The 21,176-nt window shown below is 41.5% G+C and overlaps 1 protein-coding gene across 1 annotated transcript in view; it reads left to right on the top strand.

Annotated features, from left to right (window-relative positions):
* Positions 1-21,176, top strand: part of zgc:92140 (uncharacterized protein LOC447854 homolog) — a 44,903-nt gene that overhangs the window by 10,461 nt on the left and 13,266 nt on the right. Inside the window, exon 2 of the mRNA XM_053504243.1 lies at positions 13,494-13,617. Within this exon, the coding sequence (XP_053360218.1) occupies positions 13,527-13,617 (91 nt within the window). The 5' untranslated portion in view covers positions 13,494-13,526. The remainder of the gene's footprint in view (positions 1-13,493; positions 13,618-21,176) is intronic.

Below are 21,176 nucleotides of genomic sequence, written 5' to 3'. Positions count from 1 at the left end.
CTTGGCATGCAGATAGCCTACGTAAATGAGTGCTACCGCACAAAAGTGTCTATTATTGAGTAAAACGCTTTTATATACTGAAAAGCAAACCTATGTGGTGTTCAGAACACCAGTTTGGTAGCAAAAGCAGCCAAGAGGAACACCATGCTTTCTCCTGCATTGACATTGATATGTGAACCAGAGGTAAAGGTGTGTTAGAGTGGCATACAACCACAGAACAACACAGGATACCACTAGCTCTGTCGTGCACTCTACATCGACATAGATTTTTTGCTTCATTAACAACTACAGTTGATGATAAAACCACCGCTGCTGAGCTGATCGAATTATTTCACGCTGTGAAACATCACCACTCTTACAGGAGTTCAGACTGCCGTGCAAAGATTAACAGACAGGTTTATGAAGGCAGAACTAAAGCATTGTGTACCAGTGTATTAGCCCCATACTCCACACATGCTGATGCTGCATAAAAGAAAACATTCTGCATTTTTCTCTATACTGATTCTTAAAACAAGGGCTCGACTAAGTGCTTTCCTATAGTCCTCAGACCTGTGCTGCCCGACTTTACAGTAACAGCCGTAGCCAGACAGTTAATCTGAATGCTAGACACAGCTGGCACTGAAAACTGAAAAATGTGATTGCTTACACAGCAGACAAATATTTAATGCACATGGCAAAATTAAAGGAACCATCTAGAGTTAGTAGACTCGGTCAAGGCAGGGGTCCAAGTCTGCATCAACCTTTCAGAGGCCAAGATTAACAGACAGGTTTATGATGCCAGAGCTGAAGCAGCTAGAAAAGGTGTAAAATACAGGAGGTTGAACATCTCTGGTGAGCAGTTATTAATATCAGTAGCCTCTTAAAAATAAGATCATTAAATGTGTTATTTAACATCTCAAACTAATCCATGTATCAGCTGTAAACTCCCAGATAAACTGGCAAAGTGATCACTGTTAGAGGAACAGAGTAGCGACTGCCATGGCAAAGATTTCACCGTCCAAATCCAAGTGTCTGTGAATAAATAAAAAATTGGATTCAAGACTTGTGTAATTGTCTCCTCCCCAAAACACTTTTCACTTAGTTCTTGGTGGTTTCCAGTGTGTCCTTATTTAGTACCCTTTGTTCTCATTTTTGGACACAATTGTCCTCCTCTTGAGAGTCATGTGGTCACCCTACCCACTGACTAGCATTAAGGGAAACATGCTAACCCACAAACTAGCATTACAATTAGCTGGCTAAACCACATTGAAGTAAACGAGCTAACTAACTAGCATTATAGTAAACAAGCTAACCTGCAAACTAGCATTAAAGTAAACAAGCTAATGTTTAAGCTAACATTAAATTATACAGGCTTACTAACTGGCATTATAGTAAACAGACTTTTCTACAAAGTGGCATTAAAGTAAACAAGCTAACCTGCAAACTAGCATTAAACGGCTAACCCAAAAACTAGCATTAATGTAAGCAGGCTAACACACAAAAGAAAAATTTAAGTAAAGAAGCTAACCCACAAACTAGCATTACAATAAGCTGGCTAAACCACATTGAAGTAAACAAGCTAACTAAATAGCATTATAGTAAACAAGCTATCCTGCAAACTAGCAATAAAGTAAACAAGCTAATGTTTAAGCTTACATTAAATTATACAGGCTTACTAACTAGCATTATAGTAAACAGACTTTTCTACAAAGTGGCATTAAAGTAAACAAGCTAACCTGCAAACTAGCATTAAACGGCTAACCCAAAAACTAGCATTAATGTAAGCAGGCTAACACACAAAAGAAAAATTTAAGTAAAGAAGCTAACCCACAAACTAGCATTAAAGTAAACAGTCTAACCCGCAAACTAGCATCAAAATAAACAGGCTAACCCACAAACTAGCATTAAAGTAAACAGGCTAACCCACAAACTAGCATTAAAGTAAACAGGCTAACCCACAAACTAGCATTAAAGTAAACAGGCTAACCCACAAACTAGCATCAAAATAAACAGGCTAACCCATAAACTAGCATCGAAGTAACCAGGCTAACCTGAAAACTAGCATTGAATTAAACAGGCTAACTCACAAACTAATAATAAATCAAACAGGCAGGATAACCCAAAAATTAAACATTTCTGTATTATTTTATCACTTTTATTAAGCTTACACCAGTCTCAAAACATTGCATGCGCTAATTAGTCAAAAATCACGTACGTTAGAAGCGCCGCATGCTCACAGCCACTCAACCGCTCAACTCACTGCCAACTTCGATTTTTAATGTTTGTATTTGAAGTTAGTTTCTGTTGTTGAAATGCTGGAAAAACTTGTGTTAAATGTTATAATGAACAGGTTATTAAACTTTCATTTAGGATAAAAGTTTCATTCATACTATCCTTTTTTAAGCTTTAAAATTGTAACATGATCTGGGTAAATTGTAATATTGCATCGTGATATTTGTGAAATTGTGATACCCATAGAATTGCAATTTTAATCGAATGGGCATTGAGGGGCTGTGATAACATCGTATCGGGAGGTGACCGGTGATTTCCGTCCCTAATGTTTATGTGAATGTGTTGAGAGGTTTACAACTAGCTAAAAAACTTTATTAATATCACTGGATGTAGAAATGCAGCACAGCGTGTCAGTTTCTGGGCCTCAGGATGTTGTGGGTAATAAACACAGGACGCATGTGGCAGCAAAGCAAGAGTCTAGTGATCAGCATTCTGCCTGTGATCAGTTCTTATCATATATGTTTTATCGTACGTGTTGTGACTGGACGTGTGTGTGAATGTGTGTGGAAATGTGTTCGAGAAGTTCCAGCATTGCAAAATCTCAGTTATTTTTTTTCCGTGATTAAGCTACAGGGTACTATTAATATACGCATGTGTGTGTAAGTGTGTGTAAGACGGAGAGCTTCTAGTAATCACACAGGAAAAAACAGAGGAGCATTAACTCCATTGTGTTTTAAAGGTATTGACTCTTACACCATTGTTTCCACACCTAATGACTGCACTGCAGTTCTTTCCGTCCTCTCTCTCTCTCTCTCTGTCTCTCTCTTTCAGACACACACACACACACACACACACACACACACACAAGTAGAGGGGCAGCCTGAAGCAGCAAGAGTCAGTTGCTGCTGCCCGAGGTCAAAAATAGTGAGCCATATACACATGAACACACACACAAACACACACACAAACACACACACACATGCACGGGAGCCAAGTTGAAAACTCACACAAGCAGCCAAGTCAAATACCCTTCCACACACACACACACACACACACACATGCGTGACCCCACCCAGTAGCCACATATTCTCTTACTCCAAAAACACCCACACACACACTGGCAGAACGATACAGAGATCAAACACCAGCATAAACAAGATCAAAGCTTTCCACCTTGACACTCATAAATACACACACGCACACACATACACCCTCTCTCTCCTGCTCACAGGCAATACACTGTCTTAATCGCAACTCCAAACACACATATGCACACTAATGTGACTGTTTAGTACACACACACACACACACACACACATTCATATACTCAGAGTCACTTAAGCTAGACACTCCAGAGCGCACAAACAGTTACACAATCAGATTTAATGTGTTTACACACTGACACAGTTAAGCCCAGCACACACACACACAGATATGCAAGGCCAAGCTTCCTGAACTTACACACACAAGCACACACACATACACACATGCATAACTTTAAATACACACTGACAGTCTCTTCAGAATGACATCATGGCTTTGGTGAACCACAACTCTGCTGCTCCTCAGTTAGAGCACTCAGTTAGTTTGTGTGTGTGTGTGTGTGTGTGTGTGTATTTAGCTTTTCTTCTTTAAAAAGGTCAGTTTTTCAAAAGTGGGAAGCCACGTCCCCATCACTGAGACTGACAGGTAGGTACAGAGGCCACGCCCCCACCAGTGATATTGACAGGTGTATAGGCCACATTTCCTTTTCTGACACTGACAGGTATAGAGGCCACTCCCCATTACTGAGACTGACAGGTATAGAGGCTACACCCCATCACTGAGACTGACAGGTATAGAGGCTACACCCCATCACTGAGACTGACAGGTATAGAGGCCACTCCCCATTACTGAGACTGACAGGTATAGAGGCCACTCCCCATTACTGAGACTGACAGGTATAGAGGCCACTCCCCATTACTGAGACTGACAGGTATAGAGGCTACACCCCATCACTGAGACTGACAGGTATAGAGGCTACACCCCATCACTGAGACTGACAGGTATAGAGGCCACTCCCCATTACTGAGACTGACAGGTATAGAGGCCACTCCCCATTACTGAGACTGACTGGTATAGAGGCCACTCCCCATCACTGAGACTGACAGGAGTAAAGGCCACTCCCCATTCCTGAGACTGACAGGTATAAAGGCCACTCCTTATTTCTGAGACTGACAGGTATAGAGGCCACTCCCCATCACTGAGACTGACTGGTATAGAGGCCACTCCCCATCACTGAGACTGACAGGAGTAAAGGCCACTCCCCATTCCTGAGACTGACAGGTATAGAGGCCACGCCTTCTTTACTAAATTCAGAAAAGAATGTATAAGAACAGAGGAACAGAATGAGAGAGAAGGAGGAGCAAAGATAGAGAGAGAATAAAAGAAGGAAGGAAAAGAGGGAATAAACAGGATGGAGGGAAGAAGGAGAAAACCTTTAATAGAAGAAGTGTTGAGAGAGAGAAAGAGAGAGAGAGAGAGAGTGAATACAGAATGAAAGGTAGACAGTAAATGGCAGACAGAGAGATGAGAGTGTGAGACGAGGATGTTGAATAGGTTGATAAAGGACAAATGAGCAGAGAGAAGAAAAGTGAGGGGAAAGAGAGAGAGGGAGATAAAGGCATGGAGAAATAGTAATGGTACAGGAAGCAAGGAGAAAGAAAACGAGAAAAAGGAGCGAGAAAAAAGAGAAAGGTGTCTTAATGGAGACACGACCGTTAAGAGTGTTGTTACAGTGTTTATATCTTTGAGTGCACGCTTACGTAATGTGTGTGTGCATGTGTGTGTGTGTGCATGTGTATATGTGTGTGTGCTTGTGTGTGCGTGCGAGTATGTGTTGGCAGGCGCACGGGATTTGTCAGTTTGATGAAGTGTGTAAAGCAGAGAGGGGGAGAAGAAGGAGGGGGACTTCTTGAGTAAATGTTATGACTGTGCCAACACACGCACACACACACACACGCATACCTACGCGCGCGCACACACACACATTATAATTTCCTCATTTAGGTCTAGGTAGCACACCCTAAATTAAATGTGTGTGTGTGTCTGGCAGTTACCAAATAGCTTAAGCATTATTCCTCTAATGCACTTCACATGTCTGTCAATCATGTGACTTTTATATTAAAAACTTTACATTTACTTTAAAACACACACACACACACACATACACACATAGAAACACACACTCGAAACAGACGTCACTGTGTGAAAACTGCGTCAGAAGTGAAGCGCTGCAGATATCTACAGTACAAGCTCTGTGTTTACGTTCTGTGTCACAGACCATGAACAGGTCCACACACTGTGTGTGCGTGTGTGCGTGTGTGCGTGCACGTGTGTTTGTTTTCATGCTAATTAACCTTCTTGCCTCATAGGTATGTTGTGGAAAATCGCCCTACGCCTTGCATTGTACTGGAATATTTTCCTGCTCTGTAATACTGTGAGAACGCTCCCTGTCTCTACCACCTTTTACCTCATTAGACCCTGCTCTATCGCCTTTTACCCCATTATATCCCTACTCTACCACCTTTTACCCCATTAGACCCCTGCTCTATCACCTTTTACCCCATTATACCCCTACTTTATCAGATTTTACCCCATTATACCCCTACTCTACCACCTTTTATCCCATTAGACCCCTACTCTATCAGATTTGACCCCAATAGACCCCTACTTTATCAGATTTTACCCCATTAGACCCTGCTCTATCACCTTTTACCCCATTATATCCCTACTCTATCAGATTTTACCCCATTAGACCCTGCTCTATCACCTTTTACCCCATTATACCCCTACACTATCACCATTTACCCCATTATACCCCTACTTTATCAGATTTTACCCCATTAGACCCCTGCTCTATCACCTTTTACCCCATTATACCCCTACTCTACCACCTTTTATCCCATTATACCCCTACTCTATCAGATTTTACCCCATTAGACCCTGCTCTATCACCTTTTACTCCATTATACCCCTACTTTATCAGATTAGATCCCAGCTTGATCACATTTTACTTCATTAGGCCCCTGCTCTATCACCTCTTACCCCATTAGACCCCTACTCTATCAGCTTTTACTCCATTAGACCCCTGCTCTATTACCTTTACCCCATTAGACCCCTGCTCTATCACATTTTACCCCATTAGACCCTACTTTATCAGATTTCACCCCATTAGACCCCAGCTCTATCACATTTCACCCCATTAGATCCCTGCTCTATCACATTTTACCCCATTAGACACCTACTCTATCACCTTTTACCCCATTATACCCCTACTCTATCAGATTTTACCCCATTAGACCCTGCTCTATCACCTTTTACCCCATTATACCCCTACTCTATCACCTTTTCCCCATTATACCCCTACTCTATCAGATTTTACCCCATTAGACCCTGCTCTATCACCTTTTACTCCATTATACCCCTACCTTATTAGATTAGATCCCAGCTTGATCACATTTTACTTCATTAGGCCCCTGCTCTATCACCTCTTACCCCATTAGACCCCTACTCTATCAGCTTTTACTCCATTAGACCCCTGCTCTATTACCTTTACCCCATTAGACCCCTGCTCTATCACATTTTACCCCATTAGACCCTACTCTATCAGATTTTACCCCATTATACCCCAGCTCTATCACATTTCACCCCATTAGATCCCTGCTCTATCACATTTTACCCCATTAGACACCTACTCTATCACCTTTTACCCCATTATACCCCTACTCTATCAGACTTTACCCCAATTAGACCCTGCTCTATCACCTTTACCGTAAAAGACCCCTGTTCTATTACCTTTTACCCCATAAGACCCCTACTCTATCAGATTTTACCCCATTATACCCCTGCTCTATCACCTTTTACCCCATTATACCCCTACTCTATTAGATTTTACCCCATTATACCCCTGCTTTATCACCTTTTACCCCATTATACCCCTACTCTATCAGATTTCACCCCATAAGATCCCTGCTCTATCACCTTTTACCCCATTAGACCCTGCTCTATTACCTTTTACCCCATTAGACCCCTGCGCTATCAGACTTTACCCCATTATACACCTACCTTATCAGATTTTACCCCATTATACCCCTGCTCTATCACCTTTTACTCCATTATACCCCTACTTTATCAGATTAGATCCCAGCTTGATCACATTTTACTTCATTAGGCCCCTGCTCTATCACCTCTTACCCCATTAGACCCCTACTCTATCAGCTTTTACTCCATTAGACCCCTGCTCTATTACCTTTATCCCATTAGACCCCTGCTCTATCACATTTTACCCCATTAGACCCTACTCTATCAGATTTTACCCCATTAGACCCTGCTCTATCACCTTTTACTCCATTATACCCCTACTTTATCAGATTAGATCCCAGCTTGATCACATTTTACTTCATTAGGCCCCTGCTCTATCACCTCTTACCCCATTAGACCCCTACTCTATCAGCTTTTACTCCATTAGACCCCTGCTCTATTACCTTTACCCCATTAGACCCCTGCTCTATCACATTTTACCCCATTAGACCCTACTTTATCAGATTTCACCCCATTAGACCCCAGCTCTATCACATTTCACCCCATTAGATCCCTGCTCTATCACATTTTACCCCATTAGACACCTACTCTATCACCTTTTACCCCATTATACCCCTACTCTATCAGATTTTACCCCATTAGACCCTGCTCTATCACCTTTTACCCCATTATACCCCTACTCTATCACCTTTTCCCCATTATACCCCTACTCTATCAGATTTTACCCCATTAGACCCTGCTCTATCACCTTTTACTCCATTATACCCCTACCTTATTAGATTAGATCCCAGCTTGATCACATTTTACTTCATTAGGCCCCTGCTCTATCACCTCTTACCCCATTAGACCCCTACTCTATCAGCTTTTACTCCATTAGACCCCTGCTCTATTACCTTTACCCCATTAGACCCCTGCTCTATCACATTTTACCCCATTAGACCCTACTCTATCAGATTTTACCCCATTATACCCCAGCTCTATCACATTTCACCCCATTAGATCCCTGCTCTATCACATTTTACCCCATTAGACACCTACTCTATCACCTTTTACCCCATTATACCCCTACTCTATCAGACTTTACCCCAATTAGACCCTGCTCTATCACCTTTACCGTAAAAGACCCCTGTTCTATTAGCTTTTACCCCATAAGACCCCTACTCTATCAGATTTTACCCCATTATACCCCTGCTCTATCACCTTTTACCCCATTATACCCCTACTCTATTAGATTTTACCCCATTATACCCCTGCCTTATCACCTTTTACCCCATTATACCCCTACTCTATCAGATTTCACCCCATAAGATCCCTGCTCTATCACCTTTTACCCCATTAGACCCTGCTCTATTACCTTTTACCCCATTAGACCCCTGCGCTATCAGACTTTACCCCATTATACACCTACCTTATCAGATTTTACCCCATTATACCCCTGCTCTATCACCTTTTACTCCATTATACCCCTACTTTATCAGATTAGATCCCAGCTTGATCACATTTTACTTCATTAGGCCCCTGCTCTATCACCTCTTACCCCATTAGACCCCTACTCTATCAGCTTTTACTCCATTAGACCCCTGCTCTATTACCTTTATCCCATTAGACCCCTGCTCTATCACATTTTACCCCATTAGACCCTACTCTATCAGATTTTACCCCATTAGACCCCAGCTCTATCACATTTTACCCCATTAGACCCCTGCTTTATCACATTTTACCCCATTAGACACCTACTCTATCACCTTTTACCCCATTATACCCCTACTCTATCAGACTTTACCCCAATTAGACCCTGCTCTATCACCTTTACCGTAAAAGACCCCTGTTCTATTAGCTTTTACCCCATAAGACCCCTACTCTATCAGATTTTACCCCATTATACCCCTGCTCTATCACCTTTTACCCCATTATACCCCTACTCTATTAGATTTTACCCCATTATACCCCTGCTTTATCACCTTTTACCCCATTATACCCCTACTCTATCAGATTTCACCCCATAAGATCCCTGCTCTATCACCTTTTACCCCATTAGACCCTGCTCTATTACCTTTTACCCCATTAGACCCCTGCGCTATCAGACTTTACCCCATTATACACCTACCTTATCAGATTTTACCCCATTATACCCCTGCTCTATCACCTTTTACTCCATTATACCCCTACTTTATCAGATTAGATCCCAGCTTGATCACATTTTACTTCATTAGGCCCCTGCTCTATCACCTCTTACCCCATTAGACCCCTACTCTATCAGCTTTTACTCCATTAGACCCCTGCTTTATTACCTTTATCCCATTAGACCCCTGCTCTATCACATTTTACCCCATTAGACCCTACTCTATCAGATTTTACCCCCTTAGACCCCAGCTCTATCACATTTCACCCCATTAAACCCCTGCTTTATCACATTTTACCCCATTAGACACCTACTCTATCACCTTTCACCCCATTATACCCCTACTCTGTCAGATTTTACCCCAGTTAGACCCTGCTCTATCACCTTTACCGTAAAAGACCCCAGTTCTATTAGCTTTTACCCCATAAGACCCCTACTCTATCAGATTTTACCCCATTATACCCCTGCTCTATCACCTTTTACCCCATTATACCCCTACTCTATTAGATTTTACCCCATTATACCCCTGCTCTATCACCTTTTACCCCATTATACCCCTACTCTATCAGATTTCACCCCATAAGATCCCTGCTCTATCACCTTTTACCCTATTAGACCCTGCTCTATTACCTTTTACCCCATTAGACCCCTGCGCTATCAGACTTTACCCCATTATACACCTACCTTATCAGATTTTACCCCATTATACCCCTGCTCTATTACCTTTTACTCCATTATACCCCTACTTTATCAGATTAGATCCCAGCTTGATCACATTTTACTTCATTAGGCCCCTGCTCTATCACCTCTTACCCCATTAGACCCCTACTCTATCAGCTTTTACTCCATTAGACCCCTGCTTTATTACCTTTATCCCATTAGACCCCTGCTCTATCACATTTTACCCCATTAGACCCTACTCTATCAGATTTTACCCCCTTAGACCCCAGCTCTATCACATTTCACCCCATTAAACCCCTGCTTTATCACATTTTACCCCATTAGACACCTACTCTATCACCTTTCACCCCATTATACCCCTACTCTGTCAGATTTTACCCCAATTAGACCCTGCTCTATCACCTTTACCGTAAAAGACCCCAGTTCTATTTGCTTTTAACCCATAAGACCCCTACTCTATCAGATTTTACTCCATTAGACCCCTGCTTTATTACCTTTATCCCATTAGACCCCTGCTCTATCACATTTTACCCCATTAGACCCTACTCTATCAGATTTTACCCCCTTAGACCCCAGCTCTATCACATTTCACCCCATTAAACCCCTGCTTTATCACATTTTACCCCATTAGACACCTACTCTATCACCTTTCACCCCATTATACCCCTACTCTGTCAGATTTTACCCCAATTAGACCCTGCTCTATCACCTTTACCGTAAAAGACCCCAGTTCTATTTGCTTTTAACCCATAAGACCCCTACTCTATCAGATTTTACCCCATTAGACCCCTGCTCTATCACCTTTTACCCCATTATACCCCTACTCTATTAGATTTTACCCCATTATACCCCTGCTCTATCACCTTTTACCCCATTATACCCCTACTCTATCAGATTTCACCCCATAAGATCCCTGCTCTATCACCTTTTACCCCATTAGACTCTGCTCTATTACCTTTTACCCCATTAGACCCCTGCGCTATCAGACTTTACCCCATTATACACCTACTTTATCAGACTTTACCCCATTATACCCCTACTCTATCAGATTTTACCCCATTAGATCCCTGCTCTATCAGATTTTACCCCATTCGATCCCTGCTCTATCACCTTTTACCCCATCAGACCCCTGCGCTATCAGACTTTACCCCATTATACCCCTACTCTATCAGACTTTACCCCATTATACCCCTACTCTATCATATTTTACCTCATTATACCCCTACTCTATCAGATTTCACCCCATCAGATCCCTGCTCTATCACCTTTTACCCCATTAGACCCCTGCCCTATCACCTTTACCCCTGCTCTATCACTTTTTGCCCCATTAAACCCCCGTTCTATCACCTTCACCAAAAATGACCTCTGCTCTATCACCTTTTACCCTATTAGAATCCTGCTCTTTCACTTTTTAACCACATCAGACCATATTAGAGCAGCAATACTTTAAAACGCTGCTCTATCACCTTTTACCTTATTACAGTGTCATATTGCCCTCACCGTTAAACATTTCACAGTCTCAGCTAGCCAGCTAATTAGGCTTCTTAGTTAGCTAGTTAGCTTGTCTGTTAATTGGTCCTGAAGGAACGTTGTTTCGTGTCACTGTGTACTAACTGTATATGGTTAAAGTGACAATAAAGCCTACTTGACTTGACTTGATCGCGATGTTCTCTTACCTTGTCGTTCTCAGTATCGCTCTCACCTACTATAATGAAATGCAGTCTTGAGGGATAAAGTGTTTACATCTCTATCTCTCTCTCTCTCTCTCTCCCCCCCTTCACACACACACACACACACACACACACACACACACACACACACACACACACACACACGCACCTGGTGCATTGTCCTGTTCATGCTAAACACTTGCCCTGATGTCCACTTCAAAGGAGAAGGATGAGTGAAGGAGGAGATCTCACTTTGATGACACTCCGGTGCCTTCCTCTCACGTCTTTTCTCCACAATTTTCTTTCTATCTTAACTCAATTCTTGAACTGCCCAATGTCAAATTTCTCTTTAAGGATCAACAAAATCCATCCATCCATCCATCCATCTATCCATCCATCCATCCATCCATCACTCTATCTATCTATCTATCTATCTATCTATCTATCTATCTATCTATCTATCTATCTATCTATCTATCTATCTATCTATCCCCTCTACCCCATTGTTAGAACATTTTGCTCTTTTCTTTCCCAGTTTCACATGGTCTCTCTTTTTTTATCTGGTTTTAATTCATTTCCCACCGAATTGAATGACGCCCGGGAAGGTCAGAGGTCACGCGTAGAGCGCGCGGCATGACTCAGACGTGTAGTGAACGGACCGCGCTGACGTGCTGATGCCGAGCCTCACGCTGCTCTGCTTCCACTCATCCTCTGAGTGTTTGTCTTCAGCGCTGTCAGTGCCGCCACTTTATCCCACATTAATCTCCTCAACATCGCCGTGCTCGCTCACCGCTAACAGCAACAACGTTTACTCACGTACAGAGGCGACACGCAGGCTGCGCTAATATATAACTACACACACTGTACCACATTTGGTTTCTTTTACACCACAGCAGAGTTTAAAGTTTTTTTGTTTTTTTTTGATAAGGTTTGAAAATCACATTTTCATCTTCATTTCCTTAAATTCGCTCTCTTGCCTGTACACTTTGTGCAGACCAGGGTTGCCAGATCACACAGACGAAATCTCCCAGTGCAGTGCTAAAAAACTAAACGCTTTGATAAGAAAAAAAAAAAAACAGGCTACACAACATCACACTTTGTTTCACTATTAGACATTAGACTAATTTGTATTACTGTGAAAAAAAATTGTACAGTGTTCACATCATCAAAGAAAAAACATGAATGAATAAAAAGCGTGCATGATATTTTGCTAAACAATTTGCTAAATTGTTTTCATTTAAGACGATGCAAAAGAGGCACTTTGAAGCCTTTCGGCGTAACACATTTGTTCCTGTTTCTTTCATTTAATCTACATCATTTAATTGAATTTAATACGAAGAAATGGGGGGGTCGGCTTAGTTGCTAGCACCAGATTGTCACCTTGCACCTTCAGGGTTCAGGTTCAGTTCCCGCACATGTCATGTCTCTGAAAACCCAAAGAGTGAAATAAAAAAATTCCTCCTGAAATCACAGAAATGTTACAGACTGTTTCAGAGCATTGGGACTGGAGACTCCTCCTCAACAAATCAAGTGACCGTTACACCCCGAGCAGCACTGTGCGTGTGTGTGAGTGTTGTTACTATGGAAACGGTAATATAATCCGCGTAAATATAAACTTGTGATTTGCAGCAAGCTTTGGTTATGTAGTTTAGATTTTTGTGTGTGTGTGTGTGTGTGTTTGGAGTGTGTGCACTACAAATAAATCTGCCTGGTTCTCTGACTCTCAGGTGGGATGGTGAGAGGGGGGAGTGTGTGAGGAGATGGGCTGCGCCTCGGCTAAGCAGGTATCGGCCGTACCGAGTGACGACGAGGGCCGAGGAAAGGCCTACAGCAACGGAGACGTCTACTCCGGTCAGTTTTTCTCCCTGTCTGTCTATCTCTCTCGCTTTTTTTTGGTTGTAAATCTTTCCCTTGTTCACACAAACACACACACACACACACACTCTCATTGTGATGATTATGATTCAACACTGTTTTTTTTTTGTGTCTCGCATCTCTGCCTTTTGTAAGACGCATCTCTGAATAGCGCTCGTCCTCCCACATGCAAACAAAAAAAAAAGTGCATCTTAAATCAGTCAGGAAATCGTTTCCTCATCTAAAGGTGGCAGCGATTCATTTTTTTCTCCTTTCTGGAGGCTGACTGGCGCCGTGTTCTTTTTAAAGCCTTAACACCGTTACCTTGAGAAGAAATTGCCACGATTACTGTGAAAGCAAGCTGTGTAGGTGTGCTGGCAAAGCTAGCAGGCAGCGCTAATTGCTTAGAAAAACATGCATGGTGTGTTCTAGGTTCTTTTCAGATGAAACTCCACCGCGGTTCCACGCAGTTCCTGGTAGTCGTCCTTTAGACCAGACACATTTGATATCAAGGGTTGACTAGGATATACTTTCTCGATCCGAGTTCAGACAAAAGTATAATTAACCTCCTACAGAAATGGACGGAAAACGCTTATCCTTGTAGTGTACTGTTTAGACACTCTCTACATATTACATGGAAAAATACAGCTAGGGAAAGAGAAGTAGCAAGGATCGTTGGCGGCTGTTTATAGATAGTAGATTAGCCTAGCATGTAAAACAGTATTTCTCATCAGAACTGAAGATTACCAGCTAAACACACTTTACTAGCGACACACAAGAGATAAAAGTGAGTTTTCCGCGTAAGATTAGTTGAGCTACGATGCTAATTTTGCTAACAAGTGATAAATATTTGTTGCTAGCAGTTTAGCGCCTGCGCTCTCATCCTCCTGTGGTTTCTGTATCACTCTAACACACACACACACACACACATACACACACACACACACACACACAGCTAACTGGTAGAAGGCCGGATATTATTTAATGAAGTAAAAATGCAAATCACACACACACACACACACACACACACATACACACACACACACAAAAAAAAACCCTCAAAATTGTAAACATGTGAAAGTGGTTTGACTTTCAATCTACTGGGATGAAAAACAATCAGACACTTATGTTTTTTTTTGTTGTAAACACCTTTAACCTTATTATAAATTAAAGCTCTGCTAATGTAAACTAGCTTGCATGCTAAAAGTTAGCTGTGATGATACAAACAGAGCATGACTCACATGTAGCTGCATGTATCAATCAGGCATGCAGACTCGAGCAGCGTTAACACCCTTATCCAGATGTAAATCTAGACACCCGTGTCCAGAGCGACTTTCATTTTCGTCTTATCATAAACCTACGCAGTTAAGGGTTAAGAGTCTTGTTCAGGGGGCCCATCAGGGGCAGTTTGGTGTTGGGGTTTGAACCTAAGACCTTCTGATGACTAGTCCAATGTCTTAACCACAATAGCCCTACCATTGACCTTAACCACTAAGCTACCCCTGGTCCCTGGCGTATGAACCGGAGATCGTGAGTTTAAATCTTTGCTGATGCTACAGGGGTGAGATTGGGTGTGATCTCGGGGTGGCGTACGTTAGTGATGCCACCCCGAGTGTTGGAAAAATACCCGACCCGCAGGTCCCGGTTTTATAAAATTATTGAGCCCGCCCCATCCCGCCCTGCACCACTGTATCTATTTTTACAACCTGCCCCGCACCCGCGACCATTAAATAGACATACTAGGCATTGTAATTTAAATGAAAACAGCCTTTATTTCAGCCTGAAAGTGCTTGGAAACATCGCCGTGTAAACTGGCAACAACATATGATTATGAATATGAACGATAAATCAGGTTATATTAATAACAAGATAATGATACACATTTTAAACATTTACAAAGTAGCGTTTGTAATCTAGGCTAAACAATTTTTTTATTTTGGGTTTGTATAGGGCAGGCCTACAGTTTACAGCCTACGCTAAATAACCACTGACATTATTTTCATTTATCACACGGAAATGTTCATTTAGCGTTAACATTAGATTAGATTCATCTAACATTAGATTTAGCAGTCTGACCTTTTTTTCTTTTAGTGATGTAAATTCCCGACCTCAATGTCTCCCGCACCTCGTCTTTCATCTTCACTTTTATTTCCTTGTTTTTGTTGTGATTGGCAGCGGTAGATGCTTGGCGCTTTCGTGACTTGTCACGTGACGTAACCTTATCAAAGAACTTAATAAAATATGAAAATAGATATTACCAAATATTTATTATAGGCTATAGGAAATTGCACACAACATACATGGATTTTTTTATTAAAATTTTTTTAAAGACCCGCCCAAACTCGCCCCGCAAATAAAGTGACAACTTCTTTACCCGCCCCAACCCGACCCGCGGGTAACCCGCGGGGTCCGCGGGTTTCCCGACGACCCGCGCATCACTAGCGTACGTGATCTCTCAGCGCGAGCAGGACTATTCAATCCATAATTTAATCCATATTCTGATATTCTTTATTTTTTTTATCCATATTCTGTTATTTTTTAATACGTCTAACCTGTAGTTTTAGGGAAAATATAAATGTTTTGATTATTGAATCTTATGATTGATTTTCCTGTAAATGCATGCTGTGGGTTAGGGTTATTATAAAGAACGAAAATCTGAATAAGCTAAGGAAATTGCACATGCTGTGTCTTCTCTCTAATAAAGGGCATTTGTTGCATTTGAGGTGCGTCCTATTTTTATTTTTTCTCAAACAGCTGTGAAATCTGTGAAATGTAACTGTTGAAGAGACACTCTTGTGGCCCGTCGAACGCCGGGAACACTGGCTCCGTCCTCGTGGTGCTCTGGATTGTATTCGTGACGGGTACATGCTGTTATTGCACCCTTTTATAAAGCCGCGAGGTGAGAGACGCGCGGCGCTCCGAGCCGAGAGCGCGGGACTGGCACGACTCGGCCGATATCTTTAGCGCTAAGTAGGAGGCTGATGAATATCTCGTGTAGATCTGCAGCCGGTTTGGGCCGATTCGCTGAGATTATTTCTTTATCCTGAATGTTCAAGGGTACTTGTTAAACTGGAAGCAGCTCGTGTAGCTGTTGTTGTTTTTGTGGTTCACTGTACTTGTAGCTATTGTTCACAGATTTGATTTAAAATCTATTTCTGTTCTTTAATTCGCTTTAAACTCCTGGAGTCTAACAGTGAGTGCCTAGACCTGAGTGTTATTATAAGCTCACAGTGCACAGAGCCTTTTAAGGGCTTCATTTCTCTTCCTTTTCCTCGTTTTAAACTTTAATTATTTGTGCATTAGGACAAAAATAACATTTAGTCTGTCTTACAGTTGGAAAACTAAATATGTTGATACTTGTGTAATATGTTTCACATATACTGTACGTTAAGTATCACCTAGCATTTAACTTTTTTAAAAAACAATTTAGAATTCTGGATTCTGATTGGTCAAAAGGTGTTGATTAACGTTCTAGAACAGCAGCGTTGTTCTAGAGAATACACATCACAGGTTTATATAAATGTACTCGTTCTAAAACGCATCATCAGGAACCCTACGTTGGATGAGCGTTGTTAATTAGTTGTATCAATGTTGCGATGATGTTTAATTTGCAGTGATGTTTATTTCCAAACAAAGTGACTGTAACCTTCATTTTTTGCATTTATTCTGATTAACATCCATTCGCACAGCGTCTGACTGCATCCATGCTCCCTTACATTTTTAACAAGGTTTAGAATTCCGATCATGAATTAGGATGGACCCAACAGCTTCCCACACACGGTGTGTGTATATCTCATCTCACGCATCTATTCAATAGTGTTGTAATGTTACATTTTTTGTTTCAGAAATATTAGCGTGTGGTGCGTCTTAGCTCCCAGAGGGGAGCACTCATTGTTATGTACGCGTATTTGCTAGCATCAGCAGCACGCCCCCTATTGGTACAGTGGTAAACATTGGTTGCTCTCACTACGGCATAGTCCAGCTTGGTTCGTTTTTTTGCACCACTACGTTATGGGACTTTGTTCAAGGTTATCCCATCATCATGTACTCTACATTGGTATGATGTCATTTCATAAAAGTCATTCTAACTTTAAAAAAACAAACAAACAAAAAAAACCCTCAAAAATTAAACATCAAAAGTATAAATACTGGTATGTCGAAATTTTTTCTATAAGGTAACCTTTAATATTTATTAATTGAAGGAGTCTCCAGTGCCGGGTACACACACTTATTTACAACTTTATCCCTGACCTGTCTGGTGTATTCTTTCTATTGATTCTGCGATTAAATCACAGAGGTGGACTCTATTTACTAATTAGGTGACTTCGGAAGACAATCGTTCCACTGGATTTCACTTAGGGGTATCAGAGAAAAAGGGGGCTGAAGACAAGATATTTATTCGTAAAAAACGTTGAAAACCGTTTATCATCTTTCCTTCCACTTCACAATTACAGTATGTGCCAGTTTGTGTTGGCCTATTACTCAAAATCCCAATAAAATACATTAACGTTTGTGGCTGCAACGTGACAAAATGTGGAAAAGTTCAAAGGGTATGAATACTTTTGCAAGGCTGAGATTTCCTGTGCTGTTGTTGTTTTTGTATTATTAATAACTAAATGACCGATTATAGCTGCTTATACCATAACGAATAAGTTAAAAACACTTTTTTTTATACATCTTCCACAACGTTAAATACGTGTAATGAAAATTTTGAATAAAAAATGTTGTTCTTTAATAAATAAAATAATGTAATTTGAAATCTGTGTTTCTATACGAGGAATAAAATAGAAGAAAATCAGTAATCATTCATCTTCCTGGTGGTGACAGTGAGGTCACTTTAGCACTCTACATCATGGATTATGATTGATTATGATTGATGATGATGTAAGTAAAGAATATGAATGTTTGAAATAAAAATTATGAATGAATGAATGATTAGTTTCCTGTAAGAGCACACCTCGCCATGGTTTATTCCTTTTATAGTATTCTTATCAATAAATCTGTCTTCCTCTGATATTATACACCCTCATTAAGCTGGTACTGTTTGTACAACTTAATTTAAATTGTACTTTGAATATTTCTCAAAATGCAATTATTCCACCAAACACGTTGATGTACGCACTCAAAAATTAGCGCACTTTGTTTCCTTGGAAGACGTGATCTCAAGCCGCGATGTGTCTGCGCTCACACAGCTGTAGAACCCTGAAAAGGTAAATGAACAAAACGAAACCATGGTGATTAAATGTCATCATGTTAGCATGAATTAAAACCTGAAGCTCGGTTTAGTCAGCAGGATGGAGGAGGCCCTGGGTTTTACCAGACTCTGCTTCAAACCAAGACGAAGTGGGAAAAAACATCAATAGACCCTCACCAAAGCAGTTAGGTGTGAAAGTGCTATTAATCGCAGGCATTACTGGCTCTCCAGCAGGGTCCATGATATGATATCAAAGAAGGGATCAGGTTTACAGGACGGAGCTCCATAAATTGCAATATTAATATTTCAGCACACAGCTTGAATCATGGAGCTTCAGTTACTGCGAAGAAAACTGAACCTGAAAAATGGATATTTAGTGGATTATAAACGCTGAGACGTGACGAGACTCACGAGTTTGGTTCTCAATACACGATGACCGGGGGTTTAAGTCAACAAGAAAGTAATACCTCTCCCTTATTTCTCTATATAATCCCCTACAACACTCATGCACGTATCCCAGTGTTTCACTAGTGCTGAGACCATCATGGTGGAAAGGTTTCTCAGTAAGCCGGAGCTGTGATCAGACTCCCTGCTTCACTTCTGAAACGCTGGCTTCCCAGGAACATGGACCAAACCCGTGCTTTGACTCCCTTCTTTACCAGAAATCTGAGATATTTGTAGACTTGCTCTTAAAACCTCTCCGTGGGGTTTCTACAGGACGCTACAGAGTGATATCCGACTTTAATTAATCTGTTTCACTTCTGAACCATTAGTTTCTATTTGAACAAGTTGCTGCGGTACAGAAGATGGTCAAGATAGCCGTTCCTAACCTTAAGAATGCGGGGAAACAAACAAACCAGCCAAAGCTTTAATCACAACTCCGAAAAAACACATGGGCAAAGAACAGCAAATAATTGAAATCTCATACTGTTGCATTACTAGTTTGCATTACTAGTTAGTAATCCTAAATATTTCAGGGTTATTTAAACTAGGTTAAATTAAATGACTCACCCGCAGTACCCTCACGGCCCACTAGGAGGTCCGCACATTGTGTAAAACTAATTTTGGTAAAGTTCTTTTGTGGGTTTGTTTTGATTGTATATCGAAATCAGTACATGCAACAGCTTGTATGAGTTTCAGTTCATGCAGGTGATAACCCAGGTGTGGAACCCACCAAAATACAGTAGGAAGGGAGTGGTGCCTCAGCAACTCAGACTCTGGGTTATTGATTTGGGGTTCCAGGTGCGAGCTCTGCCGTCAGTGGTGGCCACACCCCATACCGCCCAGCCACTGGGTATCCGGCATAAAACCTGTGCCAGGTCGTGTGTCTGTGGATCGGATGGTCCGCTGTGGCGACCCCTCGATGTGAGCAGCTGAAAGAATGTTTGTTTTAGGGGGAAAAATTAGAAGAAGAAAAAGCTAAATATAAAGCTCATGCAGTAAAGTGCACAGGCTGAATGATGTAACTTCTACTCTCCATAGCAAATAAAACAATTAGGATTTGCGTAATTGGATAATATGCAATTAGTTGAATAAATTGCATTTGTTTCTCTGACTCATGCTGAGCTTACTGTTTTTTATTTATTAATTTTTAGGTGATTTGATTTCCTTAACCATGCCTCCTCCTACTATAATTTCCTTCTGGCCACGCCCACTTTCCCCGTATTACCCCATATTGACAAAAAAAGATGCTGTGAATTTATCTCCACCAACAGGGTGACTTTGGGTCTTGTTTCCGAATTAGGATCATTTGGTTTTGACTTGTGTGTGTGTGTGTGTGTGTGTGAGAGAGAGAGAGAGATTGATATAAAAGTCAACAGGAAATGTCATTCATGCACTTGTTTTTTTGTGTGTGCAAATGTGTGTAAAAGAGGGATAGAGAGATAGATTGTGTGCGTGTGGGTGTGTGTGTGTGTGTGTGTGTGTGTGTGTGTGTGAAAATATAAATAAATGCTATGGATTATTGAAGATTAGGGATGAGATGAAAATGGGCACTCAGGAAATGGCCTCTCTCTCTCTCTCTCTCTCACACACACACACACACACGTTGTCGTCCACAGTTTTGCTCTTCTCTCCTTGTTCTGCGTGAGAGACGGAGATAAAGCTCTCTTCCATTCCTCCTTCCTCTCCGTCGACCTCTCCATCCCTCGCCTCCGCTCCATCTCTCCTCCATGGCCGAGTAATCTGCTGTCTCTCTTAAGGCCACACTTTCTTCCTTCCTTCTTTTCCTCTCCTCTCCCACTGCGCTCGCCATCCTTCCTTCGTTCCCTCCCTCCTGTTTTCCTTCCTTTATTAGCTCGGTTTACCCGGTCGGCTCTCCGTCTCTCTCACGCTGTTCCTTGTTTACTCTCCGCCCCCTTCC

The sequence above is a fragment of the Clarias gariepinus genome, chromosome 9, assembly GCF_024256425.1.
Source record: "Clarias gariepinus isolate MV-2021 ecotype Netherlands chromosome 9, CGAR_prim_01v2, whole genome shotgun sequence".
In the NCBI taxonomy this organism is placed as follows: domain Eukaryota; kingdom Metazoa; phylum Chordata; class Actinopteri; order Siluriformes; family Clariidae; genus Clarias; species Clarias gariepinus.
This window is presented reverse-complemented; position numbering and strand designations above follow the sequence as displayed.